This window comes from Schistocerca cancellata, chromosome 1, assembly GCF_023864275.1.
Source record: "Schistocerca cancellata isolate TAMUIC-IGC-003103 chromosome 1, iqSchCanc2.1, whole genome shotgun sequence".
In the NCBI taxonomy this organism is placed as follows: Eukaryota; Metazoa; Arthropoda; class Insecta; order Orthoptera; family Acrididae; genus Schistocerca; species Schistocerca cancellata.
The window spans coordinates 378,943,272-378,962,518 of NC_064626.1; the positions used below are offsets into that span (position 1 = coordinate 378,943,272).

The window sequence follows — 19,247 nt, forward strand, 5'->3', positions numbered from 1 at the left end:
TTGATAATATTACTCGACTCTTTTCATTCAGCCAACGACAAAACTCCAATCATCTTCCTTCATCTCTCTCTCGAAGGAGTTTAATCCACTGTAAATCATAGGTAGATACAAAAACCAATATAAAAAAAAGCCTAGTAACTTGAGCACCAACACTGGAAGTGCGAACTTATCACTGTAACCAGCTATATCTCTTTAACCAATAATATTTGGACAAATTGAATGTTTTAATCGAATTAATTTATACTACCACATCTAAAATGTTTAGTATTCCTTCTGAAACACCTTGTACATACTACTTCTTAATGTCGGCAATGAAGGGAGAAGTGTCGGAAGAACAGCGCTAAAATTGAGAGACAAGGTGGCCTATATCCGATATTGCGATCCTGCGAATAAGAACAAAGCCTGATTTCATAGTCCACACCACTCCATTCTTGACGGTGTTTACGCCTCAACAGTCGTCCTGCCATTCAACTTCAACTCATTTCCGAGGTTATTTTGCGAAAAGTTTCAACGGCAAAAAGAATTATATTTGCTTCAATAATAGTATCATTTACCGAGGATCTCGCTTCGATATAGTGAATTGATCGCGAAATAAAATGGGTATTACTGTCAATGTCCTTATAAAAATTTTCAAATGTGTGTGAGAATCTTATGGGGTTTAACTGCTAAGGTTATCAGTCCCTAAGCTTACACACTACTTAACCTAAATTATCCTAAGGACAAACACACCCACCCATGCCCGAGGGAGGACTCGAACCTCCGCCGCGACCAGCCGCACAGTCCATGACTACAGCGCCCCCGACCGCTCGGATAATCCCGCACGGCATGTCTTTACAGTCTTCATTAATAAATCTCTATGCTATAAGAGGTGACGAAAAAATTTTCTTTTCAGGCGCTGCGTCAGCGTACTTGCTGCCCAGCGCGACTCTGATGCTGGTATATAAGCTCCTACATGTAGACAAAGGCCTTCGGATGGAAACGTTTTGATCATCCCTTCCATTATGACGCGTCGCAGCTGTCATCAGAGGTGTATCAGGGTGCTAAACACTATCATGTACTCTACTGGCCATTCAAATTGCAACACCAGAAAGGATAATGAATAAGGAAATTTTACATATCGTGCATAGTAAGAAGAAAAAACGATTCAACTAAAGGTGATTTGCGGGGATACTGGGTGGAAAATGTACTACACAAAGCTCTGGCAACAACAAGGAGTGTAATGTGGCTGGTCGTCCAGTGCAACTGAACTTCAAAGATGGCTAATGGTCATTCTATGCTAATTTAATTATATGCAAGGTTCATAAACTGCTGATGCTGTCAAGCGGTGGCGTAGAAGTCTCTCCGCAACCCTTGACCTCATGTTTTCAGTGAATGAGCAATCTACACAATGTACGGCACAGGATAAAAATGGAATACTGTGTGTGTCAAGATAGATCAACATATCTCTCTGGCAACATGCGGTCTTGTGTTGTCTTGTTGAAAGATAACGTCATGGAGACTTCAAAGGTAGAGCACAGCCACCGGCCTTAATACGACAGAAATGTAACTGCTGCTGTCCAAATTACAGGATTTACATAGAAGAAATGATCCTTCAGGTATCCACTGCCATCGTATACCGTGAGATGCAGCGCCAGTACGACGATTGTAAATGCAATGTGGCAACCGCTTGGAGCCTCCACACGTAGGTAAGTCAATTGTGATGCTATCCGCACAACCGACACTCATTTGAAAGAAGACGTGGTGCCACTTCTGCATCCAGTGTTGTCGTTGGGTACACCACTACCGAAGGACCTCTCACTGATGCTGTCCGCAGCTCGTGGTCTCGCGGTCGCTTTCTCGCTTCCCGAGCGCGGGGTCCCGGGTTCGATTGCCGGCGGGGTCGGGGATGGGTTGGGTTGGCTTGGGTTGTTTGGGGGAAGAGACCAAACTGCGAGGTCATCGGTCTCATCGGATTAGGGAAGCACGGGAAAGGAAGTCGGCAGTGCCCTTTGAAAGGAACCATCCTGGCATTTGCCTGGAGCGATTAAGGGAAATCATGGAAAACCTAAATCAGGATGGCTGGACGCGGGATTGAACCGTCGTCCCCCCGTATGCGAGTCCAGTGTGTTAAGCACTGCGCCACCTCGCTCGGTCGGGGTTAGGGATTTTTACCTGCCTCGAGATGACTGGGTGTTGTCATTATTTCATCATCATTCATGAAAGTGGCGAGATTGGACTGAACAAAGGTTGGGAATTTGTACGGGTGCTGATAACTGAGCAGTTGAGCACCCCACAAACCAATCATCATCATAATCACTGATGCTGCATCAGCTGTCAAGGTGCTGACAGTCCGTGGTGCTTCCGTGGTGCTCCAGACGTTGTCGCACTGTCAAGCCCATTTCATAAGTCAAGGTACGTGACGTGGCTCTTGCAATACTGCACGGGTGACCGAACAATGTGTGTTCCATTTCGGGCTCTAGTCGCATGGGCCGCTAAGATCTCACTTATAATTGAGAACCCTGAAACCAACGATTCGACATTTGGATGGCACTCGTGGTATCCTGACCAACACGAGCAGCAGTATCATAAACCGCGATAAACCTCAGTCTCAATAGGCCAAGGTCCTGCCGATATCCAGTTGTGGGACGTGCTTGTCTACGTTTCTCCTGCTTACACGATGTAAAACACACTCTACTCACAAACAACCATCTTTCAGATGCGATTTCGAATGAGAAACCCGCTGCGAAACCTTTCTTTATACGTACAGTGTAGTTGGTGTTAGTCACACCTACATACATATCGAAGCCCGTGGACAGATCGACTCTCTACCACGGCTGATGCTACGGTGTTAAGGGCGCGGACGGAAGAGTATGCTGCGGGGGCTATCGGGGGCTTTCGGCAACGCTCCGGTGGAGGCACTGCGCTTTGTGCTTGGGCTATATCCTATAGACACAACTATTAAGTATCGCGCGGCAACGTATTGGCTGGAAACGGGCAGACCAAACAAAGAGAGAGCCCTCTTTGAGGAGGAGATACAGACCTTGAGAGAACTCAGAATGTGGAGAGCGAATTGATGGCAAAAGGAGTGGAATAAGTGCGAAAAGGCCCGTAGAGTAGGTGCATTTTTCTCCAATGTCAGGGAGTAATTGAGGATGAAACATATCAATAACAACCAGGGCATGTTTCATTTGTTAACCGGCCATGGGCCATATCCCACGCATTTGCTGTATGTAAATCTCGGTTAAGAGGTTGATCGTACCTGTGGAGAGACAGAGAGAGAGAGAGAGAGATAGAGAGGAGCCTCAGAACACGTTCTTCTCTGATGCGCGTTCAGTAAGTAGTGCAACATATATTTTTTCTCAGTCAATTTCAGTTGAAAAACTTCGGAATTGTGGGGCATCGTGGAATATTCCCGCTTCAGCCCCTATATTTTCATGAAGTTCAGATGTGTGGTGGCGCTATACGAAGCCTTTAAATAGACGTCTGTAACGGAGTTGCGTTCCAAGCAGAGAGCTGTCATCGAGTTTCTTTTGCGGAAAAATCAGAGCATCGCAGATACTCATAGGCGCTTGCAGAATGTCTACGAAGATCTGGCAGTGAACAAAAGCTCGGTGAGTCGTTGGACGAAGCGGCTGTCATCACCGCAGCAAGGTCGCGCGTTCCTGTCCTATTTCCTGCGTGCCAGCCGGTCGCACACATCTCTGACTCACGCAGTGTTGAAACGTGCGGACACTCTCATTCGAGGTGACCGAGGCATTACAGTCAGACACAAGCTGCACAACTGGTCGTCTTTGTTGGTAGTGCTGACACACTGGTCCACCATTTGGGGTAGTCAAAGGCGTGTGCCCGCCAGCTTCCTCGCCGCCATAAAGAGCAACGAAGGACTACCTGTGCGGAATTGCTTGCGCGTTACGAGGCTGGTCGTGCCAGTTTTATGTCGAACATCGTCAAAGAAGATGAAACATGGGCTTATCACTTTGACTCGCAAACAAAACGGCAATCCATAGAGTGTCACCACACCACCTTTCCTCCGAAGAAAAAGTTCAAAGTCACACCCTCAGACGGCAAAGTCAGGGTGGGACTCTGAGGGGGTTATTCTGCCAAGCACTTAAGTGTGATTTGCAGAGTATCCATGTAAATGTAGATGAAGTGTATTGTTCTACCCTCAGGAAACTGGAGAAATGACTTCAGCGTGTTCGTCGCCACAAAAATGCAAACAAACTTCTCCTTCTCCGTGACAAAGCAAGGCCTCATACAAGCCCGCGCAACACTTCACTGGACTGTTCTCGCTCATCCACCCTAGAGTCCGGATCTCACAGCTTCCGACTTTCACCTGTTTGTCCCAGTGAAGTAAGCAATACGTGGATGATGGAGAGGTTACTGATGCAGCACGACGTTGACCGCGGCGTCGAATAGTGGAGACGACCATGTGGGCTTACAGGCTCTCCTTGTAAGGTGGCGTAGGGCAGTAGTATTGAACGGAGAGTATGCTGAAGCCAAAAGAGTGGGGAATAATATGGTGCATTGGAGAACTGAATAAAATGAACCTGCTTTCAGGAAAAAAAGACGTGTTGCATTACTTACGATACCCGTCGTATTTTGCCCCGTGGCACTCAGGAGAGATGACTGGCACACTCACAAGACGACATAAAACAGTCATGTAGAGATCAGACCTAGTAGACCAATCTCACCGACTCTGCAGACAGAATATCTTGAGCGCTGCATAAATAGTACTTGCAACAGCGTCGAGAATACAAGCGGCAACGGACGCAAGTGACCAATGACTCCACAAACAATACTAGTGAGACAGTGGCAGTGGTGGCAGATTATAGGACAGCGACACTGGCAAAGACAGACAACCATAGAATAAGTACTACTCGTATGGTAACCAAGGTGTTACGAAAAAAAGTGCTTATTAGACAGTAATGTTAGATTCTAAGACGACTGTAGAAACAGAGGACAGCACTCGCTGCTGTATAGAATAACGTAACCCAGATGTAGGCTAACGCCATCTGAGGGCGAGAAGCTCAAAATATTGCTGAGGTCCTCGCTCTGTGATGGAGAGTAGTAGCAAGTGGGGCAGTGGCTGCCTAGGGGCCAGAGTCCCCATGTCTTTCTGAGGTACTCGCTAATCCACAGCAGGGGTGGTGGCATTCTTTAAATCAGAACACTTTCTTACCTTCGTATTTTACTACCTTCTTAATTCATAATTTTAGCGTTTCCATGTCCCAATTAGCACTAATTCCCAAGTATGCTGCAACTTTGTTAAAATGCTAAGAAATTAAATAAGTTTTATATTATGTATATGTACAATTTAATACTGTGATAAAAAGTCTGTCTTACAAGGGGATCATAAAAGCTTCGCCACGCCGATTTGATTCATATTGACAGGATGCGTAGGACACGATTACGACTACACCAAGTTATCAGGAAAACTCTCAACGGTTTTCGAGAAAATCGAGTTAGAAACTTTCACTTTTGAGTGGTCGCTTATATACGCTGACGCTGCAGGTGAACGAGTAAGCGCTTAGTTTCACAAGCGCTGGATCTCAGGATGGAATTTCGCCACCGATACTTTTTTTCTTTCCTAAGTAATTCTAATAACAAATTTATTATGACTTCAAAATAACGATATTTTATGATTCATTTATTATTTTCAAAATCTTTGTCCCGAAAAAAGACAAAGTTTTTCGTTAAGAGACTGGAAACAGAGGATACCCGAGAACTTGCAGTCAGATTAGTCTGGTCATTTTATCTGTATATTTGTGATGAGTACAAGGGGTAACCTGTGTTACACTGCACCAGTCAAGACGATATTGATCATAGAAAAATGGGAAATAATAATTTTTGCGACCTACAGCACACGTAATGACAGCCAAATTTTTGCATCTGCATGGTATTTTCGATGTGTCTATAGCAAAATATGGTTCAAATGGCACTGAGCACTATGATACTTAATATCTGAGGTCATCAGTCCCCTGGACTTAGAACCTAACTAACCTAAGGACATCACACACAACCATGTCCGAAGCAGGATTCGAACCTGCGACCTTAGCAGCAGCGCGGTTTCGGACTGAAGTCCCTAGAACCGCTCGGCCACAACGGCCGGCTTATTGCAAAATAAACTTGGTTTACATTCATAAACGCCTCTCTTTCACTACACAATTTGGCGGCGTACCGCGTGTATCGAAACGTAACATCGATTACCTGTGCGGACAACTGGTGATGTTTGACTTCTTCTATTTTTATATAAATCTTGTTTAGAAGATCTCTCGCAAGGCTGCACCAGCGGAGTACATTGGCAGATCCCTCTCCACCGTCGTTCAGCTTCTGGTTCCTTTCACCCTCTCCACGAATCAAATCAAGGAGAAAAAGAAATTGTTGTTCTTTCAGGTATGGCTTCATGATGGCGGCCAGAAAATTCTTGTGTAGTGCTATAGTGAGTTTGCCGGACGTTGAAGATATATTTACATGCTTACTCATCAACTGATGTTTTCACCCTTGGTTTAAATGAGCCAGTGGTCTCTTCAAAGCCTTTTTCTTTCAAGTATAAAAGTAATAAATGGATCATTAAATATTTAATTTGCACAGCTGTTGTTAGACTTACATGAGAATGAAAAAATGTCACGGCAGCGAGATTCGATGCAGGTACGTATACTTATGAAACTACGCGCTTACTCGCTTGGCTGAGGACTCTTCGAGTACCAGCGACTGCACGAAGTATATACGCGTGTCTAAAATATTCTAACTCGATTTTCTTGAAAGCGATTGAGAGTTGTGTCTTCCTGTCTACATATGTTTAAGTCTTAGTAGTGCCCTACACACCCTGTCAATATTAATCAAATCGGTGGGGGGAAGTTCTTACGATCACCTTGTTAGTCACTAGGTGGCAGGTCATTTGTGAATGCCAGCGAATAAAATAAAAGTAAACAAATAAATATTAAAGCATGTAGTACACTTCATCCGGATTGACGTTGTTGTACGCGCCTTTACGGCATTGGGGTATATGGTGACCAGTCTAAAGTATGTTTAATTTAGTGGTCACCAACCTTTCTGAGACCACTACCTCTAAGTGTAATCAGGTGTTAGCTAATAACCCACCCCACGACCACCGCCTGCCACCATCGTCATCGACATTAGCGCCTAACTGAACTGCAGAATGAAAATGAGTTATCTCTGAACATTTTTATCTTTAAAATGACAAAAGATAAATGATATTTAGTTTTTGTAGGTGCTTTATTAAAAAACGAACTAATGCCTTAGTGAGACAATTGGCGCTGCTTATTTCTGACAACCTTTTTTTCTGTGCAGAATGATGTGATTCTCAGTGGGTCGCGAATGCTGCCTACAACATCTTCTGAGAGAAGAAAGCTGACTATCTGCATTGAGGGTAGACGATTGTTACAAAACATATTTGCTCTGCAGCACTCCTCTCCGTAATGACAATTGATTCATCCCGACCCTGGATCTCCATTTAAAATTAAACAAGTTAAAATGTGGACTGTACACTTATTGTTTGTAAATCACTTGATTGCTGGACTCCTTACTTCTGAAATGGCGAAAATTGGAAGACTTCAGGCTGGCAATTCTTCTGTGCCTAACCATTGCCACCAATAATAATAATAATGTTGTGTTGTCTTCATCATCTTCATCTCATCCACATCGACGCGCAAGTCGCCGAAGTGGCATCGACTCAGAAGACTTGCAACAGGCAACCGGTCTACCCGACGGGAGGCCCTAGCCACACGACATTTCATTTCAGCAGTAATAATAATGATAACAATGTGTAGGCCCCAGAGCAATGTAGTAGCTATTACACATTTATTGCTGTGCTGCGCTGCCAATTACTTCATTTATCTATTTGGAAGTAAATAATGAAACAATTTATAATCCATTTAGGGAACTATCAATAACTCGGAGAAACCATTTTCACAAGGTATTTCAGCACGTGTGTCAATTTTACTGTCACAGAATGGTGGTACAAAGTACAGAATACGTGGGTATTGAGTGGACTATGTGAAGAAGATGTTCATACATTCGTTTTACAAACTGTAACATTCACCACATTGTGTCACGTGTTAATTCTAGTATTTGAAAAACAAATTTAGTCATTGCGAATTTTTGTAATTATTATTGCAGGCTTATGAAGAGTGAGAATAGGAATATTATTTTAAAAATAGTTTAGTTCCTCGATTGGAACACGACTGAACCCTTTTGTTTTTACCTCTAAAAAATTTCATTTTACGCTTGAAGGGATAACCACTCCCAATTTGCGAACCATTGCTAATTCAGTTGCTAACAAGTGTCCAGTTGTGAAATATGGGAAGCTCGGTGAACTTGTGAAATGCTAATACACTACTGGCCATTAAAATTGCTGCACCACGAAGATGACGTGCTACAGACGCGAAATTTAACCGACAGAAAGAAAATGCTGTGATATGCAAATGATTAGCTTTTCAGAGCATTCACACAAGGTTGGCGCCAGTGGCGACACCTACAACATGCTGACATGAGGAAAGTTTCCATCCGATTTCTCATACACAAACAGCAGTTGACCGGTGTTGCCTGGCGAAACGCTGTTGTGATGCCTCGTGTAAGGAGGAGAAATGCGTACCATTGCGTTTTCGACTTTGATAAAGGTCGGATTGTAGCGTCTCGCGACTGCGGTTTACCGTATCGCTACATTGCTGCTCGCGTTGGTCGAGATCCTATGACTGTTAGCAGAATATGGAATCGGTGGGTTCAGGAGGGTTATACGGAACGCCGTGCTGGATCCCAACGGCCTCGTATCACTAGCAGTCGAAATGACAGGTATCTTATCCGCATGGCTGTAACGGATCGTGCAGCCACGTCTCGATCCCTGAGTCAACAGATGGGGACGTTTGCAAGACAACGACCATATGCACGAACAGTTCGACGACGTTTGCAGCAGCATTGACTATCAGCTCTGAGACCATTGCTGTGGGTACCCTTGACGCTGCATCACAGACAGGAGCGCCTGCGGTGGTGTACTCAACGACGAACCTTGGTGCACGAATGGCAAAACGTCATTTTTTCGGATGAATCCAGGTTCTATTTACAGCATCATAATGGTCACATTCGTGTTTGGCGACATCGCGGTGAAAGCACATTGGAAGCGTGTATTCGTCATCGCCATACTGACGTATCACCCGGTGTGATGGTATGGGGTGCCATTGGTTACACGTCTCGGTCACCTCTTGTGCGCATTGACGGCACTTTGAACAGTGAACGTTACATTTCAGATGTGTTACGACCCGTGGCTCTACCCTTCATTCTATCCCTGCGAAACCCTACATTTCAGCAGGATAATGCACGACCGCATGTTGCAGGTCCTGTACGGGCCTTTCTAGATACAGAAAATGTTGGCCTGCTGCCCTGGCCAGCACATTCTCCAGATCTCTCACCAATTGAAAACGTCTGGTCAATGGTGGCCGAGCAACTGGCTCGTCACAATACGCCAGTCACTACTCTCGATGAGCTGTGGTATCGTGTTCAAGCTGCATGGGCAGCTGTACCTGTACACGCGATCCAAGCTCTGTTTGACAGGCGTATCAAGGCCGTTATTACGGCCAGAGGTGGTTGTTGTGGGTACTGATTTCTCAGGATCTATGCATCCAAATTGCGTGAAAATGTAATCACATGTCAGCTCTAGTATAGTATATTTGTCCAATGAATACCCGTTTTTCATCTGCATTTCTTCTTGTTGTAGCAATTTTAATGGCCAGTAGTGTAGTTCAGTTAATAGGCGTACATACTTGTCAAAGTTGAAGGTGGTGTTTATTGAGGTCTGGAGTGCAGTGCGTGTGTGTGTGTGCGCCGGCAGGAAGGCGGTGCGGCTGGGCGAGGTGGACGCGCGCGGCGACCCGGACTGCGACGAGGTGCAGTGCGCCGAGCCGGTGCAGGACTTCGCCGTGGCCGCCGCCGCCGTGCACCCGCAGTACAACTCGCCCAAGTTCCGCCACGACGTGGCGCTCGTCCGGCTCGACCGCGAGGCGCGCTTCTCAGGTTAGTCTCAGCTGGCGGCGCTGCCGACTTCGAGGTAACCAGCAACCAGCTGCGCCGTCGGCCTTCATTCTGATATTTTATCGCAGACAACAACTGTCTTCCGGAGAGACTGTCACTTCTGATTTCAATTTTGCTCCCTGCAACACCAACGTAAACAATGATCATTTGATTAGCTTGCATGTAGGTATTGCTACTGCCGTCAAACAGCCTTAAGTTATGCGGCTCGCAGGTCATCATTCTCACCCATGTTCCAGTCGCTACGTTTACATACTCGTATGCGCTTAGATACGGTTTTTCGTATATCAGTTTCCTAATACCTTTTTTTGTTGGTTTTGTATTGTTGTACCAGAGGTCGTCAGTTCGAAGACTGGTTTGATGCAGATTTCAACGTTGTTTTGTCCTGTGCAAGCCGCTTCATCTCTGCATAACTACGACAACCTACATCCACTTGAACCTGTTTACTGTATTCAAGCCTTATCTCCCCCTACAATTTTTGCACCCTATATATCCCTCCATTTCTGAATTTGACGATACAGTGATGCCTCAGTACGTGTCCTACAAACCGATTGCTTCTCTTAGTCAAATTGAGCCATGAATTTCTTTTCTCTCTAGTTCGATCCAGTACCTCCTCATTATTTATTCCATCCTCTCATCTAAGTTTCAACTTTCTTCTGTAGCACTACGTTCAAACACTTATGTTATCTTCTTGCTTGCTCATCGTCCATGTTTCACCTCCGTACAAGACTAAACTCAATTCACATACCTTCAGAAAAGACTTCCAAACACCTAAATTTATATTCTATGTTTACAAATCTCTTTTTTATCAATCGAAAACATGAAGTTTGAAAATGAGTCCGTGATCATATTTTGGCACTTTATTTTACAAGTCCCTCTTGATCACACAAACTTTTACACTTCACTACTGCCATCTTCAGATCACAAAATATTCTGATGTAGTATCAACGTCAAACTAAACATGTAGGTACATAACAAGCGCACTTACTATGTATGTACCTACATGTTTAGTTGATACTACATCAGAATATTTTATGATCTGAAGATGGCAGTAGCCGAAACCGGTAATAGTCAAGTGTAACAGTTTGTGTGATGAAGGCGGATCTGAAAAATAAATCTAATGGCTCTAAGCACTATGGGACTTAACATCTGACGTCATCAGTCCCCTAGACTTAGAACTACTTAAACCTAACCAACCTAAGGACATCACACATATCCATGCCCGAGGTAGGATTCGAACCTGCGAACGATGTATCATCATCGAATGATTTCATTCCCTTACATTCACTCACTCTGGTATTACTATTATTGATATCCATCTTATAACATCTTATCAAGACATTATCCAATCTCTTCAACTGCTCTGGCTGTTAACACTCAAATATCGAGCCTGGAAATGTAGGTTTCGTTGCTGGATTTCAGCTTCCACATCCGATTTTATGTCCATGTGAATGCTCGACTGCGTTTGAGTTCCTATTCGGTGGTTAGGTTGGTACCTGCTTTTTTAAGAGCTGGTAAGTAACAATGAAGTGCTTTTCCGCGTGTTAAAGGAATATTGAACTGTCTAGAAAGTTATCCATTTCCCTTATTTAAACTAAGGCGGAACATTTCATCCTTATTTAAAAAAGACATGTCTAAATTATTATATTATCTTATAACAGCCACCTCGATCCACTTGGTAATAGCGCTACATCGTTTGTAGGTGGCTATTTGGAACCTTCTAAACTCACTGCATTTCTTGTGGCAAAGACACAGTTTTCAGCTGGTGATAAAATATTTGCTATTGTATGCATAGGAAGATTTTTAATCATTCGAAAGTTTTCTAACCATCCCAAGCCATGAAAATTGTGCAGTACGACAATACACCGCCAGCCATCCCCTTAAACAACACGCATGACATAGGTCCATGTAATAAAACAGTTTCTAGCCTATTGATTGACAAGGATAAGCTTTCTAAATATCTATTTTGAAACAATTTTCCTCCGCTTCCCCTAACAGTTCAGCGACATCCATCAGAAAATCGTACTCTGTTTTCAAACAAATATTATGATCGTACTGATGAGATATTTAATTTCGTGCGCTGTTTGTACGAACAAGCAAAGCTGCCCAAAGATTTCTAAAAAAAATATTATGTTACCCATTCCCAAATACCATAAACTGTGAATACTACAGAACTCTGAGTCTATTTGTTCATGCACCTGAAGTAATATTCTCAACTGCACTAGGCTGCATAGAGCAGGAAGTTGGAGCTTTGCTCTCAGAAGATCAGTTTGGATCTGGAATAACAAGGAACCAGAGAAGCAGTACTAATTATAACACCACCTATATATTAACAACTGCAAAGGAATCTGACAGGTCTTGAAACAAGCAAGAACAGACTATAAAGATCGAAGAATGACATGGAACTTTTACCAAAGTGGAACAGCTATTGCGGTCTTGATGGAAGGACAGAGCAACAAGAAGAGCAGAAGAGAAAAAGCGACCGACAAGACAGTGCATTATCAGTGATTGTCCTTACTGTACGTAGAAAAGACACTTTAAAAAGTCATAGATGACTAACAGATAGATATACGAGGGTCACTCCAAAAGAAATGCACACTATTTTTTGTTAAATCCATCTTTTATTCTACATGTTTGAAAGTTTTACAGTGTGTAGATACATCCTTTAGGAACAATATTTTCATATCTCCACATAATTTCCATCCCTTTCAACTGCCTTACGCCATCTTGGAACCAGCGCCAGTATACGCGCACGGTAAAATTCTGGACCAACCTGTTGGAGCCACTGTTTGGCAGCGTGCACAAGGGGGTCATTCATCTTGTTCCACGAAAAGACTCTTTCAGTTTCCCAAAGAGATGATAGTCACATGGAGCCGGGTCAGGACTGTAAGGCGGGTGTTTCAGTGTTGTCCATCCGAGTTTTGTGATCGCTTCTATGGGTTTTTGACTGACATGTGGCCCTGCATTGTCGTGCAATTGCAAAACATCCTGCTTTTGCCGATGTGGTCGAACACGACTCAATCGAGCTTGAAGTTTCTTCACTGTCGTCACATATGCATCAGAATTTATGGTGGTTCCACTTGACACGATGTCCACACGCAAGAGTCCTTCGGGATCGAAAAACACCGTAGCCATAACTTTTCCAGCAGAAGGTGTGGTTTTGAATTTTTTTTGGGTGAATTTGCATGATACCACTCCATTGATTGCCTATTCGTCTCTGGTGAAAAAATGATGGAGCCATGTTGCATCACCTGTCACAATTCTTCCAAGAAATTCATCTCCACCATTCTTGTACTGTTCCAAAAGTTCGCTGCATACCGTTTTTCTTGTTTCTTTGTGAGCCACTGTCAACATCCTTGGAACCCACCTGTCACAAACCTCTTTTAATGCCAACACTTTCAGTATTCTGCAAACGTTTCTTCTCCTGTCCCAACGTAGCGTGAGAATTCGTTCACTGTGATGCGTCTGTCAGCAGTCACCAATTTGTTAACTATCTGCACATTGTCTGGACTGTGCGCAGTACGAGGCCTGCCGCTGAGAGGACAATCCTCAATATTGCTGTGCCCGCTTTCATCATATAACCTGCTTGCCCACCGACCAACTGTACTGCGATCGACAGCAGCATCTCCATACACCTTTTTCAACCTCTTGTGGATGTTTCCCACTGTCTCGTTTTCACAGCACAGGAATTCTATGACAGCACGTTGTTTCTCACGAACGTCAAGTGTAGCAGCCGTCTTGAAGACATGCTGTGACGGCGCCACTCACGGGAACAGGTTGAACTAAGTTTGAAAACAAGCGGGAAGGATGTATCTACACACTGTAAAACTTTCACACGTGGAGAACGAAAACTGTATTTTTACAAAAATAGTGTGCATTTCTTTTGGAGTGACCCTCGCACTAATACATGGCCAAAGAAAAAAAATATGTTGAAATATGCCAGTGATGTAGCAGTCACAGCTGAAAGTGCAGAAGATCTTGAAACCGTGTTAATTAAAATGGGACGTTGAATATCGTCGAAGTACCATTGTGCTGTAAGGGTGTCTTGCATGACAACGTCTGTGGTGGTAATCAGGTCCCAGTTCGAAGCGGGACTCATGAAGGCAGTTCTGTTCCACTCAATGAGATCCCAGGGTGAAGTCGCGTCTGGAGATGCCCCTGACAGCTGTCGGATACCAACCTGACCCGACATGCGGCCCGACAACAAAGAGTGGCGCGTCACTTTATCTCATGGCAGGACCCTCTTGGTTGCCATTCGTGGCACCCTTACAGCGCAACAGTACGTCGACGATATTCAACTCCCTGTTTTTGTGTTCTTCTAGCCAAGCCATCCTGGGCTTATATTACAACAAGATAATACCATTCTACACAAGGCGAGAGTTTCTACTGTTTGTCTTCGAGCTTAACAAATGCTACCTTGATCAGTTTACATTATTACATTATGGGCAGGGCCTTACAAATAGCTCGGGGTTTTGACGATCTAACGCGTCATCTGGACAGAATTTGGTACGATACCCCTCAGGAGGACATCCAACTCTTGTCATCAATGCCACATCGAATAACTGTTTGCGTAAGGGCCAGAGTGGCAACGGCCTTGCCGCAGTGCGTACACCGGTTCCCGTCAGACACCGAAGTTAAGCACTGTCGGGCGTGGCTGGCACTTGGATGGGTGACCATCCGGCCGCCATGCGTTGTTGCCATTTTTCGGGGTGCGCTCAGCCTCGTGATGCCAATTGAGGAACTACTCCACCGAATAGTAGCGGCTCCGGTCAAAGAAAACCATCATAACGACCGGGAGAGCGGTGTGCTGACCGCACGCCCTTCCTATCCGCATCCTCAGTGAGGATGACACGGCGGTCGGATGGTACCGATGGGCCACTTGTGGCCTGAAGACGGAGTGCTTTTAAGGGCCAGAGATGGACTACCGCATTATTGAGTTGCTCAATTTGTAAAGCTTTTTTCATCAAATTTTTCTGAAATTGTAATCGTTTGTTTGTGTACGACACATCTATCGATTTCCAGCACATTCGAATAATTCCTTCGTGGCGTGTCTTTTTTTTTTTTGTCTTAGAGTGTAATAACTCGGACAGATTTTCATACTGAAGTCAGTAGCGGCTCGTAAACCCTGATTCGCAGTTTTCTCGGATACGGGTTGTTGCGGGCGCACGTTTACTGGAAACTTTTTTGCTACTGTTACCATATACTTTCACAGTGGCAGTTTTTGCTATTAATTGTGACTCATTGTGCATATTCTTTCTCATATGGAAGAATATTATCATTACTCGCGCACTAAATGAACTTTAGAATATTAGTTTGTAGCTGTGTGTCTTCTAAATTTTTTAGAGGTGAGACGATACCAGAATAGTTGCAAAGCATAACGCGATTTACGGGATCAATGATATCGTCTTCCGGGTTTCTTGAGCGATTAGTATGCATAAAAAAAGCCGAATTAGACATGCGACGGACTATTAACACGACGATAAATGTAAAATACCTGCGCGAGGACGCCACATTCCATACACATGACACAGTATAGCACCGCGCGACTGCTACGGTCGCAGGTTCGAATCCTGCCTTGGGCATGGATGTGTGTGATGTCCTTAGGTTGGTTACGTTTAAGTAGTTCTAAGTTCTAGGGGACTGATGACCGCAGATGTTAAGTCCCATAGTGCTCAGAGCCAGACACAGTATAGCACTTGGCTGTACCGATCGATTTCCGTAGAACGATAAATTATATTTAGCGATTTCAGGTGGAGAAGTTCCAGCAAGGAGACTCGACGAGGTCTGCTGCTGCGAAACGGATAGGGTATTACCGTATTCTTTAACTTACAGAGAACAGTAAGCAATATAGACTTCATAACCACCGCAAATATAATTAAAAGGACTCAAATAATAGGAGCAAACAGTAAAAAGGAATCGATAAACCAAACGATAAATAAAAATACATTAATAATAGTACGCAATCACATTAATAAAACGATCATTAAATAATAGAGAGAATAAAAATAAGAACTTTAAACAGAGTAGGGGGAAATAGGCAGCTGACTAGAGGAAGAATGAGCATCTTTACTGCTGCTGCCCTTGGTATGTTGGCTTGTGGTAATTCAATTCTCCGACACTTGTGTATGCTTTCTGCTGTCCAGATGGCTCCTGCCTTCCAGACAGCTTATTAAGGCGCGTGCTTATCGGATGTTTGGATGCATGGAGCATCCCATCAAGACGTTGCGGCACACCGCTGTATTGTATTGACATTCACCAGAGACCAGGCGCCGATCGACGGGAACAAACAAGCTATTAAGAGGCAAGAGAGCCTGCAGGCGTACAGTCTTTTCATAGAGACATCAGATAACACAGGCTAATGAGAACTCTTACTCGAATGTGTTGTTGACAGTACTGGACACCTTGAACAGTCACAATCAGAGTTACTGTGGAGACAAAACGATTGTGCGTAGAATCAACAGAACATTTGCTAATGCAGTGGATCTATCAGAGCGGCCAAGCTATAAACTTATTGATAATTATGTGCAATTCCTTGTAGGTAAATCTGAGGACAATTAGATCTGAAAAAAAGACAGGGGCTCATCTTATTTACCAAATAAGAATGAAGATAAATACGCAGAACAAATGGGAACTTCAACAAATGATGCGGAACATAACAATAATTGCGCAAACGAAAACATTGCTACATTCAGAAATGAATCCTTTGAAGCATTTCTTGGTGGAGAAGTAAGTGATAAATAGAAGAACCAAGAGCGTACGAGACTAGGTAGTGCCTAAGTGGGAAGCAAATCCTTGTGCATAATGCGAGCATAGTACATGACTGGTAGAGCATCTCAGAATGTCTCAGTAATTAAGGCACACAAGAATGAGTTAGCATGGAATGAAATTTGCAGAAACTTTATAAGGCCTTATTTTAAACACGTCGTTTCTCATTTATCACAGAATGAAAGCTTAAGTTCCACTTAGAGCTTCCTCTTGTTCTGCTGAAATGTCTTCAGAACATATGATATTAATCTTATTGAGTTTACACTTCTGCGTTCTTTTCCTATCTGTTTTATCTCAGAAATAGCAGTGAGTAGTTACAGCTGCTGCACACGTCTAGCACGCGGTATCTATAAGTAGTCAGTGATTTTAGAAGACCATTATATCACTTTTGTGACAGTTATTTGAATGCTCTACTTTTAAACTTCAATAACTTACTTAGACCAAGAAGCGGCACTTGTGACAATATTTTAATTTTATTCTGGTATTTATTTATGCCATTGCTATAATTTTTTAAAATTTTGCATGGTGCTGCATATTATATTCGTAATATAAGAGGAAAATGCTTTGATTATGATAGTTTAATAAGCTGTCGCTGCTTTTCTGTGCTCTATACGTGAAACAAAATTAGTGTTATTTCGTCGCGCTAAAATGTGGTGCTGCCTCGGAGTGCTGAAAATATGAAATGTCGGGCTGGAAGCAAATCTTAACATTAATGCCAAACCGGAACATTTACTTTTGAACAAGTCGTTTTGTTTTATAGAATTGTATTTAAAAACTACACAGTAGTAGATCTAGTGGCACTCCGTCTTCAGGCCACAAGTGGCCCATCGGGACCATCCGACTGCCGTGTCATCCTCAGTGGAGGATGCGGATAGGAGGGGCGTGTGATCAGCAGACCGCTCTCCCGGTCGTTATGATGGTTTTGTTTGGCCGGAACCGCTACTATTCGGTCGAGTAGTTCCTCAATTGGCATCACGAGGCTGAGTGCACCTCGAAAAATGGCAACGGCGCATGGCGGTTGGATGGTCACCCATCCAAGTGCCGGCCACGTCCGACAGCGCTTAACTTCGGTGTTCTGACGGGAACCGGTGTATCTATTGCTGTAAGGCCGTTGCCAGTAGATCTAGTGCAGAAGACAAAAAATGTTTACTTTCGTTGTTAAATTTTAGTATCTGTCACTAATCGCAAGTGTTGCTGGAGAGATTAAACTGCTTGTCTTTGTTGTTTAGTATATGTTTCAGTAATAGCATGAAAAGTGTCAAAGGGTAAAATGTTCTACTATTTAGCACTCCGTAAATGAATAGCGTGTAGCCGTGCACGCAAACAAAGCCTGTTAACTGATTCCTTCCACAATTTTTGCGAATATGATCTTTGGAATAATTAATAAAAATCTTACAACGGTGTGTTCATGGTGTGTGCAATTTTGTGATCCATCATTTCTTTCTTTATACTGATAAAGTCAGTTCCTTCAGCTGTACTGTGTCCGCACTTTTTGCAGCAAAATGAAAATAAAGAGTATGACACTCTTAATTTTACTTTCTCCGTACTTCGTAACGTGATCCTGTTTCATGCAAATCTCTGCTGTGTGTTTCAGCGTACGTGATCCCGATTTGTCTGCCGTTCGGCGACCTTGCCACCCAGAACTACACCGGGCTGAAGGTGACCGTGGCTGGGTGGGGAGCCACCGAGAATGGTGAGTCCAGCAGATCGTTGTGGTTGTGGCACTTGCCGCGATAAATGACGTCTCGGAAGACGGACCTATGAGAGTCCAGGCGCCCCGGACGTTGAAGTCGTTAGAAAGATAAAGAAGGTCAGAGTTTAACGACCACCTCATTAGACACGGAGTGATTTGAGATGGAAGGGGGTGGCCAAGAAATCTGCCGTGGTCTTGGTCAAGTAACTATTCCTACGTTCACCTCTAGTTATCTGGGGAGCCGACGAAAATTTTAAACCACACTGATAAGACAGGAATTAAACATATAGGCGATGAGTTTATGATTCGATGTTATTAACTAATGCGCCATCTCACTCGACTGGTCATATAGGTAAAACTATATACCTGTATATACAGGGTGAATCAAGTAAGATGTAGCATTCATTTCATTTCCTGAACGGTTCCAGATATCGAAACGAGATTTCCTGCATTTGATAATATGCTGAGGCACCCGAAATGTTTAGTACGAATGAACTCTGGTATAAACCTAGGTACTGGAACAAGTATAGTTGTTTTAACAAAACTGTATACTTTCATAACTGTGTTCAGTAGCTCTTCGAAAGACAATTACAGTGATATAACGCTTGTTAATATGGACGTTGAAACCTTTTGCAAAAGAGTATGAGAAATGCCCAAAATTGGAACGCAATGCGGTCAGAGTCGGTGACTGTGCTGTAAACAACCCCAATCAGAGCTCTCCTGGCAGGCTCAGTAGTTATGGGCCGATGCAGCAAGACAGCCCAACGCT

The 19,247-nt window shown here is 43.7% G+C and overlaps 1 protein-coding gene across 1 annotated transcript in view; it reads left to right on the top strand.

Annotated features, from left to right (window-relative positions):
• LOC126177474 (serine proteinase stubble-like) overlaps nt 1-19,247 on the top strand; it is a 382,648-nt gene that overhangs the window by 349,385 nt on the left and 14,016 nt on the right. Inside the window, exons 6-7 of the mRNA XM_049924460.1 lie at nt 9,824-10,005; nt 18,380-18,478. Coding sequence (XP_049780417.1) covers nt 9,824-10,005; nt 18,380-18,478 — 281 coding nt within the window. The remainder of the gene's footprint in view (nt 1-9,823; nt 10,006-18,379; nt 18,479-19,247) is intronic.